Below are 14,084 nucleotides of genomic sequence, written 5' to 3' on the forward strand. Positions count from 1 at the left end.
CATGTCTTTGCGCCTACTTACAGAGTTGCTGAGAGGATTTTTTTTTTTTAGACCAAGTCTCACTATGTCGCCCTCAGTAGAGGGTGGAGTGCTATGGTGTACAGCTCACAGCGATCTCAAACTCTTGGGCTTAAGCGATTCTCTTGCCTCAGCCTCCCCAATAGCTGGGACTACAGGCGCCCGTCACAATGCCCGGCTATTTTATTGTTGTTGTTGTAATTGTCATTGTCGTTTGGCCTGCCAGCTCCAGTGTATGTGGCTGGCACCCTAGCTGCTAAGCTACACAAGTTTGAGCCCGCTGAGAGGATTTTAATAAGATTGATCATAGAAGTACTGCTGAGAGGCCACACAAGGTGGCTCACACCTGTAATCCTGGCAGTCTGGGAGGCTGAAGCAGGCGGATTTCTTGAGCTTGGAATTTGAAGACCAGCCTGAGCAAGAGCAAGACCAGTCTCTGCTAAAAATAGAAAAACTAGCTGGGCACAGTGGCACAGGCCTGTATTTCCAGCTACTTGGGAGGCTGGGGAAAGAGGATTGCTCAAGCCCAGCAATTTGAGGTTGCTGTGAGTTGTGATGATGCCATGGCACTTTGCCAAGGGCAACAGAGTGAGACTGCCTAAAAAAACTGTTGAAAAGCTGCTGGGCTTCAAATTAAAATGTAATGTTAGCCATGTAAGAATAAAGTACTAATGTAGGATGTTTCTGCAAATAAGATTTTTTTTTTTTTTGGAGAAAGAACCTCAAGCTGTCACCCTGGGTAGAGTGCTTGGCATCACAGCTCACAGCAACCTCCAACTCTTGCGCTTAAGCAATTCTCTTACCTCAGCCTCCCAAGTAGCTGGGACTACAGGTGCTCAGGCCTGGGCTAGGTTCAAAACCGCCAGCTCCGGTGTATGTGGCTGGCACCCTAGATGCTGAGCTACAGGTGCCAAGTCACAAATAAGATTTTTAATCTAGTTTTATAGAGGTATAGTTTACATATGGTAAATTATGTAAATAATGCTAAATATGTTACACATTAAGACAAAGAGCAAGAACATACTGAGTTAATCTGCTTAATAGACATGCTTTCAGGCTGGATGAGCTGACTCACGCCTATAATCCTAGCATTCTGGGAGGCTGAGGTGGGTGGATTGCTGAGCTCACAAGTTGGAGACAAGCCTGAGCAAATGCGAGACCCAATCCGTACTAAAAATAGAAAAACTGAGGCAAGAGGATCACTTGAGCTTGAATTGGAGGTTGTTGTGAACTATGACAACACGGCACTCTACCCGGGTGATAGCTTGAGACTCTGTCTCAAAAAAATATATATATATATGTGTGTGTGTGTATATACACCTTCTAGAGTAGACTGACATGGTTGCTAAAAAAAGACATGCTTTCATGGGAGGCTAAGGCAAGAGAATCGCGTAAGCCCAAGAGTTAGAGGTTGCTGTGAGCCGTGTGACGCCACGGCACTCTACCCGAGGGCGGTACAGTGAGACTCTGTCTCTACAAAAAAAAAAAAAAAAGACATGCTTTCAGTAAATGTATTAGTTAATAACGTTGCCAGCAAAAATGTAGAGTTTGTTGTATTACTATGTTTCTTACCGCCATAGCAAAATATCACATTCTGGATGGTTTAGGGAACAAATTTATTTCTCACAGTTCTAGAGGCTGGGAAGTCCAAGATCATGGTGTTGACAGTGCCTGATGAGGGCTTTCTTCCTCACCACCTTGAACTATGGTTGCTCTTTCTCCTCTTAAAAGGGCACCAGCCCTATTAGATCAGAGCCATCCTGTGACCTCATTTAACCTTTATTACCTCCTCACAGACCCCCTCTTCCCATACAGTCACATTGAGGGTTAGGACTTGAATATATAAGTTTGCAGTGGAGGTTAGGCACCCATAGCACAGTGGTTATAGCAACAGCCACATCCACCAAGGCTGGCAAGTTTGAACCCAGCCCGGGCCAGCTAAATAACAATGACAGTTGCAACAACAAAAAATAATAATAATAACTGGGTGTTGTGGCAGGCGCCTGTAGTCCCAACTACTTGGGAGGCTGAGACAAGAAAATCGCTTAAGCTCAAGAGTTGGAGGTTGCTGTGAGCTGTTAGGCCATGGCACTGTATCAAGGACAACATAGTGAGAATCTGTCTCAAAAAATAAATAAATAAAGGGTGGCGCCTGTGGCTCAAGGAGTAGGGCGCCGGTCCCGTATGCCGGAGGTGGTGAGTTCAAACCCAGCCCTGGCCAAAAACCAAAAAATAATAATAATAATAAATAAATAAATAAATTCACAGGGGTCACAAATACTCCATAAACAGTAGAACTTCATTATATTTATTTTAAAACAATTGTATGCCTGCCATATACAAGGCATAATTTGGAGGGAAGGGGAGTGCCAAGTTGACACCTGTAGGAAGGGATGCAAGAACTTTTATCTTCCTAAAGAGCTCTTCATTCTCAGGGCCTAGCAGAAATGTATTTCAACCATGTGAAAGATTTAACCCACCAAATGGTATGCATGGCATATGCTAAGAATAGAACCTTAGCACAGAGCATCTTGGTTCCAGATTAAAATGCTGATGTTCTGGTACGAGAAAACCTCTGTTAGAAACCCAGTGTGGTCAGCTTGGCTCCGGAAGCACAGCAGTTATGGCGCCAGCCCACGCTAGCTAAACAACAATTACAACTGCAACAAAAAGAAATAGTCTGGCGTTGTGGCGGGAGCCTGTAGTCCCAGTTACTTGGGAGGCTGAGGGAAAAGAATCGCTTAAGCCCAAGAGTTTGAGGTTGCTGTAAGCTGTGATGCCATGGCACTCTACCGATGGTGACATAGTGAGACTCTCTTAAAAAAAAAAAAAAAAGGAAACCCACTGTGGTGACCCAGTGCCTGGTGCTGGATCTGAGGCTGCAAGGAGACCATCCTGGTGGTTATTTTCAGTGGAAAAGGAAAATCTTGACCACATGCGGTATTCACTTAGATAAATGTAACAGAGTTCTTTGATAATATAGAATGTTTGTGCAGTCCAGTTATGGTGGCTCATACCTGTAATCCTTGTATTCCAGGAGGCCAAGGCAGGCGGATTGCTTAAGCTCATGAGTTCGAGACCAGCCAGAACAAGAATAAGACCCTGTCTCTAAAAAATACCCAGGCATTGTGGCAGGCACCTATAGTCCCAGCTATTTGGGAGGCTGAGGCCAAAGAATCACCTGAACCCAAGAGTTTGAGGTTGCATCATAGCTACAGCATTCTACTGAGGGCAACAGTGTGAGACTTTGTCTCAATAAAAGAAAAAAAAGAATGTGCAGATAAGATTTTTTTTTTTTTTTTTTTTGAGACAGAGCCTCAAGCTGTTGCCCTAAGTAGAGTGCCTTGGCATCAGAGCTCACAGCAACCTCCAACTCCTGGACTCAAGTGATTCTCCTGCCTCCGCCTCCCAAGTAGCTGGGAATATAAGTGCCTGCCACAACGCCCGGCTATTTTTTGGTTGCAGCCGTCATTGTTGTTTGGCGGGCCCGGACTGGTTTCGAACCCCCCAGCTCAGGTGTATTTGGCTGGCGCCTTAGCCACTTGAGCCACAGGCACCAAGCCCCTGTGTTTTCTTATGCATATACACATGCCTATGATAATTAACTCAGTCACATTTGCTATGACCATCATTGCTTCAATTTTTTTGGTGACTTATGAAACCTAAGATTACACAAAGAAGAAATTAGGACTAAATTAGGGCACTAAAGATTTACTTAAGTCCCTTAGTTTTTTCAAAGTTCTAATATTTATCAGGATAACAGAACATTTGTGCATATTGTAAAGTTGTTATGAAGAGGCTGTTTTTTTGTAGCTGGAGATGTTGATGAGCCATTTGAGGCAATGGGCATTCCCAAAAGTTTAGGACACAGTCCGTGCTCCTTTACTGTGGGTTAACTCTTAGATACTTTTAAAATTCTGCATACCTTTGTTTGATGAAATGATGCTTCCTTAAAGGTATACAGTGGGGATCCTAACTTCAATTCACATGCTTTTATAAAGCAGAGGGCACTAGGCTTCATAGCCTTGTGGTCTTATCCAGCATCCTCCTTCCCTTTCTGTTTTAGGTTGTGACCTTTCATTCCCCAGCAATAAACTGGTCTCTGGAGATCATTGTAAAATTGTAGTGGATGAAAAATCTGGTCAGGTGATGCTGGAAGATACCAGGTGAGTTCTGTTCTGATTCTTTGTTTCTTCTTGTAGTTTAAGCCAGTGAGTGCACTGGCTAGGGAAAAGGAAAAATGCTGTGTCTGTAGCAACATGTGTGTGTATAGCAGCAGCTTGTTTTCTGTAGCAGAGCATAGCAGTGCCTGTTAGCAACAGCAATGTACCAGCGTCAGAGGGTATGTACACAAACTTGGATGGGACAGCAGCACCTGGATTCCCAAGCTGCACACTTGTTCACAGCATGGTACTATACATTTGTAACACAATGGTAAGTATTTGTGTTCTAAACATAGAAGAGGTACAGTAAAAATATGGTATTTCAATCTTATGAGACTAGCATCACATGTGCAGTCGTTGACGGAAACATTATTAAATGGCACATGACTGTAGTTAATTAGGTACTCAAGATATTAGAAATTGTGTTTTCTGCTTTTTAGAATGAGGCACTCAGTAGCACTTTGGTGTCTGTGACCCATCTTGCATATATTCAGATTAAAACCAATATGTCTCAGAAATAAGACTTAAGAGATATTGTTTCTACAAAATTAAAAAATAAGTTAGCCAAGCATAGTGACAAGTGCCTGTGGTCACTTGGGAGGCTGAAATGGATTATTAGAGTCCAAGAGTCTGAGTCTGTAATGAGCTATGTTTGCACCAGTGCACTGCAGCCTGGATAACAGAGCAGGACCCTGTCTCTAAAATAAATGAGTGAAAGATACTGGTAAAGTTTTGGTTCTTGCAAACGTAATTCGACTTTGACTTCTTTCCCCGCAAGTCAAAAACCATTTGTTCTTTTTTTTTGTTTGTTTTGGAGACAGAGTCTCACTCTGTTGCCCCAAACTAGAGTTCTGTGGTATTATAACTCACAGCAACCTCAAATTCCTGGGTTCAAGTGATCCTCTTGTCTCAGCCTCCTTAGTAAGTAGGACTGCAGGCCTGGCTGATTTTTATATTTTTAGTAGAGATGGGGTCTCGTTCTTGCTCAGGGTGGTCTCGAATTCCTGAGCTCAAGAAATACACTTGCCTTGGCCTCCCAGAGTGCTAGGATTACAGGCGTGAGCCACCACACCCAGCCCTTTTTTTTTTTTTGTAGTTAATAAATTCTCATACAACTTAACTTTAGATGAGTATCTCTTATCTGAAATGCTTGGGACCAGAAGTACTTCCAATTTTGTGTTTTTTCAGATTTTGGAGTATTTGCATTATACTTAAACAGTTGAGCATCTATAATTTAAAAATCTGAGATCTGAAAAGCTTCAAGGAACATTTGAGTGTCATGTTTAAGCTCAAAAAGTTTGGTGAGATTTTGGAGCATTTTGGATTTTGGATTAGGGATTTTGACTTATGGTATGTAGAAAGTAGAATGCTTTTCAAAATCCCATGTATATGTTTAGGTGCATATGTAAGTATATTTATCTTGCATAAATGGGATACTATAGATACTGTTGTAGTGTCTGCTTTTTTCACTTATAGTGTTTTATGTGGTGCTTAACATGTTATTGTGTCCAGATCCATCCAATAATAATCCAATTATTATTTTATAATTTATTTGTTATTTATTATTTTGACTTTTTTCACTGTAGTGACTCTCTTCCAAACTCTTGTCTTCATTTCCAATTATTTTCTTAGAACGATTTCTCAGGAAGGAGCACTTAGTCAGAATGTGCCTGTTTTAAATCTGATATGAGTGACAGGCAGCCTTTTGGCAGTATGTTGAGAGCATGCCTTTTCCACTGGGTATTTTTAATTTTTGTTAAGAGTAGGCTCTATGAGATACTTTGGTAACAGTTTTAGTTATAGAAGACCGGGAAGACTACATTTTATTAGGAAGTGATGTTCCTTTTCCTGTGCTAGTAAGTATCAGATCAAGTTATTTCTTAGCACAATGGAGGGAACAGACTGCTGGTTCTAGTGCCCCCCTACCTGTATCATGGACTGGCTTACCTATACTGGCTGTATACTGGTATTAGTTTCCTGTGGCTTTTGTGACAATTACCACAAACTTAATGGCTTAAAATAAAACAAATTTGTTATCTTGTAGTTATGGAGGTCAGAAGCCCTCACAGGTCTAAAGTCAAGGTGTGGGCAGGGCTGGTTCCTTCTGGATGTCCAGGAGAGAATTCAGTTCTCCAGCTCTCAAAGACTGTCCCTGTTCCTTGGCACAGGTGGGCTGGAGAGGCAGAGGGGACTCCAGCAGAAGGAGGCATATGTGTGGGTACCCAGAGGCCTGCGCAGGTCTTGGGTGGTCAGAGCTAGTGGCTTGTAGCAAAGCCACATGAGGGAGTTTGGACTTCAGCTTGAGAGCAGTGAGAAGTCATGGACCAGGTTTAAGCAGAGAAGTGAAATAATCAGATTTTTTTTTTTTTTTTTTTTGAGACAAGAGTTTCACTTTGTCGACCTCAGTAGAGTGCTGTGGAGTCATAGCTCACAGCAACCTCAAACTCTTGGGCTTAAGAGTTTCTCTTGCCTCAGCCTCCCAAGTAGCTGGGACTACAGGAGCCTGCCACAACGCCTGGCTATTTTTTGGAGATGGGGTCTCGCCCTTGCTCAGGCTGGTCTTGAACCCGTGAGCTCAGACAGTGCACCTGCCTCGGCCTCCCAGAGTACTAGAATTACAGGTATGACCCTCTGCCTGACCTTAATAATCAGATTTTTTTATATAGAAAAAGTGTAAGAGTGGATTACAAGGAAGAACCTGGCAATGGAGGTCCTGACTGCAGTCGTCTCTTGATATATGCAGGGATTGGCCCCAGGACCTTCAAACCCACATACTGAAGCCCTCTAAAGCCCTCTAATGGGCTCTGCAGAACCCTTGTCTGTGAAAAGTTGGCTTTCATACACCTCAGGTCCCAAGTTCTGTGAATACTGCATTTTTGACCCATGTTTGGTTTGAGGATCAGCTGTATATTGGGATAGCTAAAGTTAGCAAACTATGGCTGTTGCCACCTGGTTCTGTGTGTTTTACTGGGACAGAGCCATGGCCATTCATTTGCATGTTGTCTCTGGCTGCTTTCCTAATGCAGTGGCAAAGTTGAGTAGTTATGGCAGAGACCAAATGACTATAAGGCCTAAACAGTTTACTACCTGGCCCTTCACAGAAAATGTGAAGTATTTGCTGATCCTTGCCCAGAGGACTGTGCAGGGTACAGGAGTGGCTGTAGAGATGAGACCTGTAGTGGTGAGAGTGACTGGAATTAGGGTGGTCACCCGGTTGCCGAGTGTTGTTTGTTGGGTGTGTTGTGCTCTTGGTTTGTCACCACCTAACTGACAAGTGTTTTATCAGGTCTCCATTCAGAAGTTCCTCCCCCTAGCATAGTGGTCATTGTCAGTCACCCAACAGTGGCAGCCATACCACATATTCTGAGCACAGGGCCACGTCATCTTGTAGGTAATGGCCCAGCATTTATTGTCCTTCTTGGTGCCCATCTCTCAGGAGAAATCGGTGCTTACTTGAGGAATGAACTGACTGGGGTCATGCCTACTGAAGGGAGTGGATGTGTGGACAACACTGAGCATGCATAGCCTAGGCAAGGTTGGAAGTGGAAGCACAGTCCTGCTGCTGGTGAGGCCTTTGGATCTGGCAGGAGGCAGGTGGAAGAGACCCTGGCTTTGGAACTGCAGTGCTAAGACACTTGGTAGGCAGTTTGCTTGCCAGTTAAGTAGTCAGAAGGTAGTAACAATTAAGTTTCTTCTCAAGAGAATTGTAAGGTCATATTTGCATAAGTGTGTTGTTAAATATGGTAGAGCCTCCATAGCTGACCACTTCCCTATACTGACCACTTCCTCAAGTTGACCTGATTTTCACAGACTGGACATGCACCACACATATGTATCCGTACAGTAGGCCTCATTGCTTGTGGTGATCACCTTTGTATCATGACCAGTTTGTTGCACTCCCTGGATGATCAGCTTATAGAGGGCCGCCTGCATTTGCATTATTCCTGTGGAGTATCTTCAGAACAGAAATGTTGAGTTATTTTCCTAATAATGGTAGAAAAAAATTAACTCAAGCTATTTTAAGTAGGGTAAATAAATAGCCTTTTTTTTTTTTTTTTTTTACAGCACTAATGGAACAGTAATTAACAAGCTGAAAATTGTTAAGAAGCAGACTTGCCCTTTACAGACGGGGGATGTCATCTACTTGGTGTACAGGAAGAATGAGCCAGAACAGAGTAAGAGGAGACCTCCCAGGGTTAGACACACGCAGGGTTGTGCTATGGGGCAGTCCCGCTGAGGCCAGAAGCACCTCCAGATGTTTCCTGCAGGAGTGTCGCTGTTGGCTGCATTCCCTTTGCTGTCTACATGGATTCTTGGTGTCCATAGTATCTGTTGAAGAATGGGAGTGTGCTCCGAGCCCCAGCATTCTTCAGGAACACCACTGTGGTCATAAGCATGAATCTCAAAGGGCAGCCAAGGAAAAGGAGTGGTGGTGGGTTAGGTCACATCATAGAGGAATTTTGAGTTCTTGGGGAATAAAAACCTAGGACTGGAGGCCTGGAGGCCATGGATGGTTCTGCTTTTGGAGACTTCACAAGAGACAGCAAAAGTTAGACTGGATTCCAGTGGGACCTTTTCAGCTCCAGGAGTCTGTGTTTTTGTTTGTGGAAGAATGATATAGAACAAGGAGGGCTATGGGAGTCCTGAAATATTTAAAGACCACAGTGGTAAGGAAGAGGAAGAAGGGGTGCATATTTCTTTGGTCATCTTCAACATAATCAAAATCAGCCCCCTGCCACAAGGAAAGATCTTATACCTCTTCCTTTTGGTAGTTTGAAATTATAAGCAAGGCATGGATTCTTCACCTCAGCATATCTCCTGATACCGTTTTTTCCTAGGGCTCATTTATTTAAGTTGGTAAAGATGCTTTGGATCACTTATTTTGAAATCTCTTAAGGTGATGAATATTATTACTAGCCAGTGAGTCAAAATAAAGACAAATGGGCTGGAGGGAACAGGAGAAAAATGAACTCTCACTTCACATGGCCACCGCTTCTCTGATTTGATTCATGTCCTTTTAGATGTGGCATACCTCTATGAATCTTTAAATGAAAAGCAAAGCATGACACAAGATTCCCTTGGTAAGTAAGATAATTGCAAAGAAGTGGATGCATATTAAGGGCTGTTGAATTCTTAAGAAAGAAGCTGGCTGGGCATGGTAGCTCATGCCTGTAATCCTAGCACTCTGGGAGGCCATGGTGGGTGGATTCCTGAGCTCAGGAATTCGAGACCAGCCTGAGTAGGAAGGAGACTCAGTCTCTGCTAAAAAAATAGAAAAACTAGCCAGACATGGTGGCACACACCTGTAGTCCCAGCTCCTCAGGGAGGCTGAGGCAAGAAGATTGCTTAAGCCCAGGAGTTTGAGGTTGCTGTGAGCTGTGACACAATGGCACTCTAACCTAGGGCAACAGAGTGAGACTGTCTCAAAAAAAAAAAAAAGAGCCCTTTAGTGTTCTGGAGTGTCTCACCTGAAGTAGTGGTGTCCATTTGAGCCCTAAGTGTTGCTTCTCCTTTTGTGGTTACAGAAGCTAATAAAGAAAATGTGTTCCACATGACCAAAGATACCTCAAGTGCAGGGTGTGGTGATGATCCCCAGGTCCCATCATTGTCACCCACCACTCAGATGTGCTTTGAGGAGCCACAGCCATCGACATCGACGTCAGACCTCTTCCCCACGGCCTCTACCTCTGCCATGGAGCCTCCTGCAGTGCTAGAGCATTGTTCCAGCTCTGGTGAGATGAAATTTCCTGTTCATACCTTATGAGGTCATGGTGTTAGAAACAGTTTTTTGGGGTGGCACCTATTGCTCGAGGAATACGGTGCTGGCCCCATATACCAGAGGTGGCGGGTTCAAACCCGGCCCCTGCAAAAAAAATAAAAAATAAAAAAAAACAGTTTTTTGTTCACTAACCCATACCTACATTGTCACAGAGACAGATAAGGCCACTGGGGAATAGCATGAGGTTCTCAGTAATATGATTTCTGTAATAGTAAATATTGTTTTCCTTTTTTTTTTTTTTTTTTGTGGTTTTTGGCCAGGGCTGGGTTTGAACCCGCCACCTCCAGCATATGGGACCGGCACCCTACTCCTTGAGCCACAAGTGCCGCCCAATGTAATAGTAAATATTGATCTGTTCCATCCCTAACAGAAATGCTGACGGTCAGGGATTGAAGTACCACAGTATTATACAGTTTTATTGGAATGTAATTCACATACCATACAAATCACGCAGTTAAAGTGTACATTTCAGTGGCTTTTAATACATTTCTGAGATTTTACAACCATTACCACTAACCCTAGAATGTTTCCATCACCTCAAAGAGAAACCCATCCCCATGAGTATACACTCCCCATCCCTTTTCCCTACTGCTTGGCAGCCATAAATCTGCTTTCTGTCTCTATAGATTGGACTATTCTGAACATTTCATATATGTGGAATCATACAGTGTGTGGTCTTTTGTGCCTGGCCTCTTTCACTGAGCATAATGTTTTCCAAGTACATCTAGACGGGCATAGTATTTCAAACCAGCTTTACATATGCTGGTCCTTAATAGTGTGAACTCTCTTGCCTTCTTCTGTAGTCACTGGGAAAAATTCAGACCATTTGGGTGCAGCATGGCATGGTTGTTTTCTCATAGGTGTTATTGCATAGACTATATGTATATATATTCCCTAAATTGGACCACACTGTGGCTATATGTATTTAGTTAATTAGTTAGTTAGAGACAGAGTCTCACTCTGTCGCCCTCAGAGTGCTATGGGATCACAGCTCACAGCAACCTCCAACTCTTGGGATTAAGTGATTCTCTTGCCTCAGCCTCCCAAGTATCTGGGACTACAGGTGCCCACCATAATGCCTGGCTATATTTTGTTACAGTTGCCACTGCTGTTTTAGCTGGCCAGGGTCAGGTTCAAAACTAAAGTATATGGGACTAGTGCCCTACCCACTGAGCCACAGGCACAGCCCTATTTTTTTTTTTTTTCCAGACAGAGTCTCACTATGTCGCCCTTGGTAGAGTGCTATGGCATCACAGCTCATAGCAACCTCAAACTCTTGGGCTTAAGCGATTCTTTTGCCTCAGCCTCCCAAGTTGCTGGGACTACAGGCACCCACCACAATACCCAGCTGTTTTTGGTTGTAGTTGTCATTGTTCAGCAGGCCCGGGCCAGGCTCGAACCCCACCCTCGGTGTGTGTGGCTGGCGCCCTTACTTACTGAGCTACAGGTGCCAAACCTGTATTTATTTTTTTAGTTTACTTTCTTAGCTATTCTGTAATTTTCTTCCAGATTATCCATAAAATTAGCTTTTCAAGTTTTTTTAAAAGTATTTTGACTTTTTTTTTCCCTAGAGACAGAGTCTCACTTTATTGCCCTCAGTAGAGTGCTGTGGCATCACAGCTCACCACAACCTCCAACTCCTGAGCTTAGGTGATTCTCGTGCCTCAGACTCCCGAGTAGCTGGGACTACAGGTGCCAGACATAACGCCCGGCTATTTTTTTTTGGTTGCAGCCAGCCATCATTGTTGTTTTGCAGGCCTGGGCTGGATTTGAACCCGCCAGCTCAGGTGAATGTGGCTGGTGCCTTAGCCGCTTGAGCCACAGGTGCAGAGCCAATGCCTATTTTCTTGTTGCAGTTTGGCTGGGGCCTGGTTCAAACCCGCCATCCTCGGTATATGGGGCCAGCACCCTACCCACTGAGCCACAGGCGCCACCCTATTTTTGAGTTTTTGATTAGAGGAGAATTGAAATTTTTATAGTACCTGGGAAAATGGTATAACTCCCTATTTATTAAGCTCATTGATAGTCTTCAGTGAGGTTTTATAGCTTTCTTCACCTAGTTTTGGGAAAATTCTTATTTATTCCTAAAATGCTGGGCTGTCTCATTTTTATGTCATACAGTAGTCTGCAGGTTTCTTACGGACAGAACATCCTCTAAATCTCAATTCCAATGTGTTTGGATGTGACAGAAAAGCTGGTTTCCATAACACAAAGTCCAAGAATACCCAGTCCAGGCTGGGCTCAGCATATCGTGTTGCCACCAGAGAGCCTCTTGAAGAAAGACCTTTGTTTCAAATGGATCTATCAATTGGTCAGTGGCAGGGAGAAATCTCCCTCCATCTTACTGCCAGTCTGGCTGTTCTGTAGCAAGATGTCTTTTTACATCTCTTTAAGTAATCTAGTGGGATTTAGGGGCAGAGACTCAGTCTCCCTCCTGGAACTGGAAGGCTTCTCCCACATGCTGAGGCTGTTTCTATTTTTGTTGATTTGGTTTTTCTCCCACGTGTTGTAGCTCCTTCACACTGGCAACCCAGTACCTCTGGTCCTCTTTAGGGCTCATGGGATCTGCCCCCTTCTTTCTCCAGAGGCCCTTTTCATAAGCCTAACTCCCTCAGTAGCAAAACGTTCTGGGGAACATACTTTGCTCTTTTCTCATGTTAATGATATTCCAGTCATCTGAATAGTGATGCTGTGACTTTTCAGTACACATGGAAAGGCTTCTCAGATGCTCATTAGAGATGCTTATGCTGTACAGTCTTCATTCCTTGCTTCTGGAGATAAGACAAGCTGTTTACACCAAATCAGTGGCAGAAAAAGTTCCTACCAGCCTGTCTCCTATGGACTTCTAAACTGTAACTCCAACTTCTTAAAGGCCCATTTGATCTGCCTTTGTTTAAACATTGTTGCCTTAGGTTCACAAGTAAAAGAAAATGCAATCACCTTTTAAGATGAACACATGCCAGATTTGAATAACCACCTGGATGGTTGAAGTTTTCCAAACTCTCTAGGCCCCTTTACAGTAATGTCTAGGTCCCTTATAACCCAGAAGTGTGCACAGCTTGGGTGTGTGCTGACACTGCATAGCTGGTCACAAGGAGAAGTGACATTTATCCTCTATGTGGCCCAGAGTGTTTTAAGTACAACAAGCACAGGTCGCCAACTATCTGCCTTGGTAAACCTCATCTGTAGCCTCATGCACTATTTTATGGGTATTATCAGACCCTCTTCAAAAACGAAGCACCTGGCAGCGTCTGTGGCTCAGCGAGTAGGACGTGTGGGCCCCATATACCAAGGGTAACGAGTTTGAACCTGGCCCCAGACAAACTGCGACAAAAAAAAGCCAGGCATTGTGGTGGGCAAATGTAGTCCCAGCTACTCGGTAGGCTGAGGCAAGAAAATCACCTAAGCCCAGGAGCTGGAGGTTGCTGTGAGCTGTGACGCCAAGGCACTCTACCGAGGGCAACAAAGTGAAACTCTGTCACTAAAAAAAAAAGAAACAAAGCTTCCCCATAAAAATCGTTTTCCATTCTATCCCTTCCATATGCATAGCACAGCGTGTAGACTGAGTGATAAAGTTTTATGAATTTTTAAATAATGTTCTATGTTTAAAGGGCAATGCATTTATATATTATACAATTTTTAAATAAAAAATTTTCGAGGAGCAGCGCCTGTGGGTCAGTGGGTAGGGTGCTGGTCCCATATGCTGAGGGTGACAGGTTTGAACCCAGCCCTGGCCAGCTAAAACAGCAATGACAACTGCAACAACAATAACAAAAAAGCCGGATGTTGTGGTGCAACAGCACTCTACCAAGGGAGACAAAGTGAGACTCTGTCTAAAAAAAAAGAAATAATTTTTTTTTTCTTTTTTTTTTTTTTTTTTTTGTGGTTTTTGGCCGGGGCTGGGTTTGAACCCGCCACCTCCGGCATATGGGACCGGCGCCCTACTCCTTGAGCCACAGGCGCTGCCCAAAAAAAAGAAATAATTTTTATTCTATCTGGACTTGGTGCCTGTAGCTCAGCAGCTAGGGCACCAGCCATATACACTGGAGCTGGCAGGTTCAAACACAGCCCGCCAAATAACACAGGGCCTGCCAAATAACATGACAACTACAAACAAGAAAAAT

The 14,084-nt window shown here is 43.7% G+C and overlaps 1 protein-coding gene across 5 annotated transcripts in view; it reads left to right on the forward strand.

Moving 5' to 3' along the window:
• Window positions 1-14,084, forward strand: part of CHFR (checkpoint with forkhead and ring finger domains) — a 38,682-nt gene that overhangs the window by 1,806 nt on the left and 22,792 nt on the right. For 4 of the 5 annotated variants that reach the window (XM_053587573.1, XM_053587574.1, XM_053587575.1 and 1 more), the window contains exons 3-6: window positions 4,085-4,184; window positions 8,247-8,356; window positions 9,203-9,262; window positions 9,707-9,913. In XM_053587573.1, the coding sequence (XP_053443548.1) occupies window positions 4,085-4,184; window positions 8,247-8,356; window positions 9,203-9,262; window positions 9,707-9,913 (477 nt within the window). The remainder of the gene's footprint in view (window positions 1-4,084; window positions 4,185-8,246; window positions 8,357-9,202; window positions 9,263-9,706; window positions 9,914-14,084) is intronic. The other variant, XM_053587576.1, reaches the window with a different exon arrangement.

This window comes from Nycticebus coucang, chromosome 4 (assembly GCF_027406575.1).
Source record: "Nycticebus coucang isolate mNycCou1 chromosome 4, mNycCou1.pri, whole genome shotgun sequence".
Lineage (NCBI taxonomy): Eukaryota > Metazoa > Chordata > Mammalia > Primates > Lorisidae > Nycticebus > Nycticebus coucang.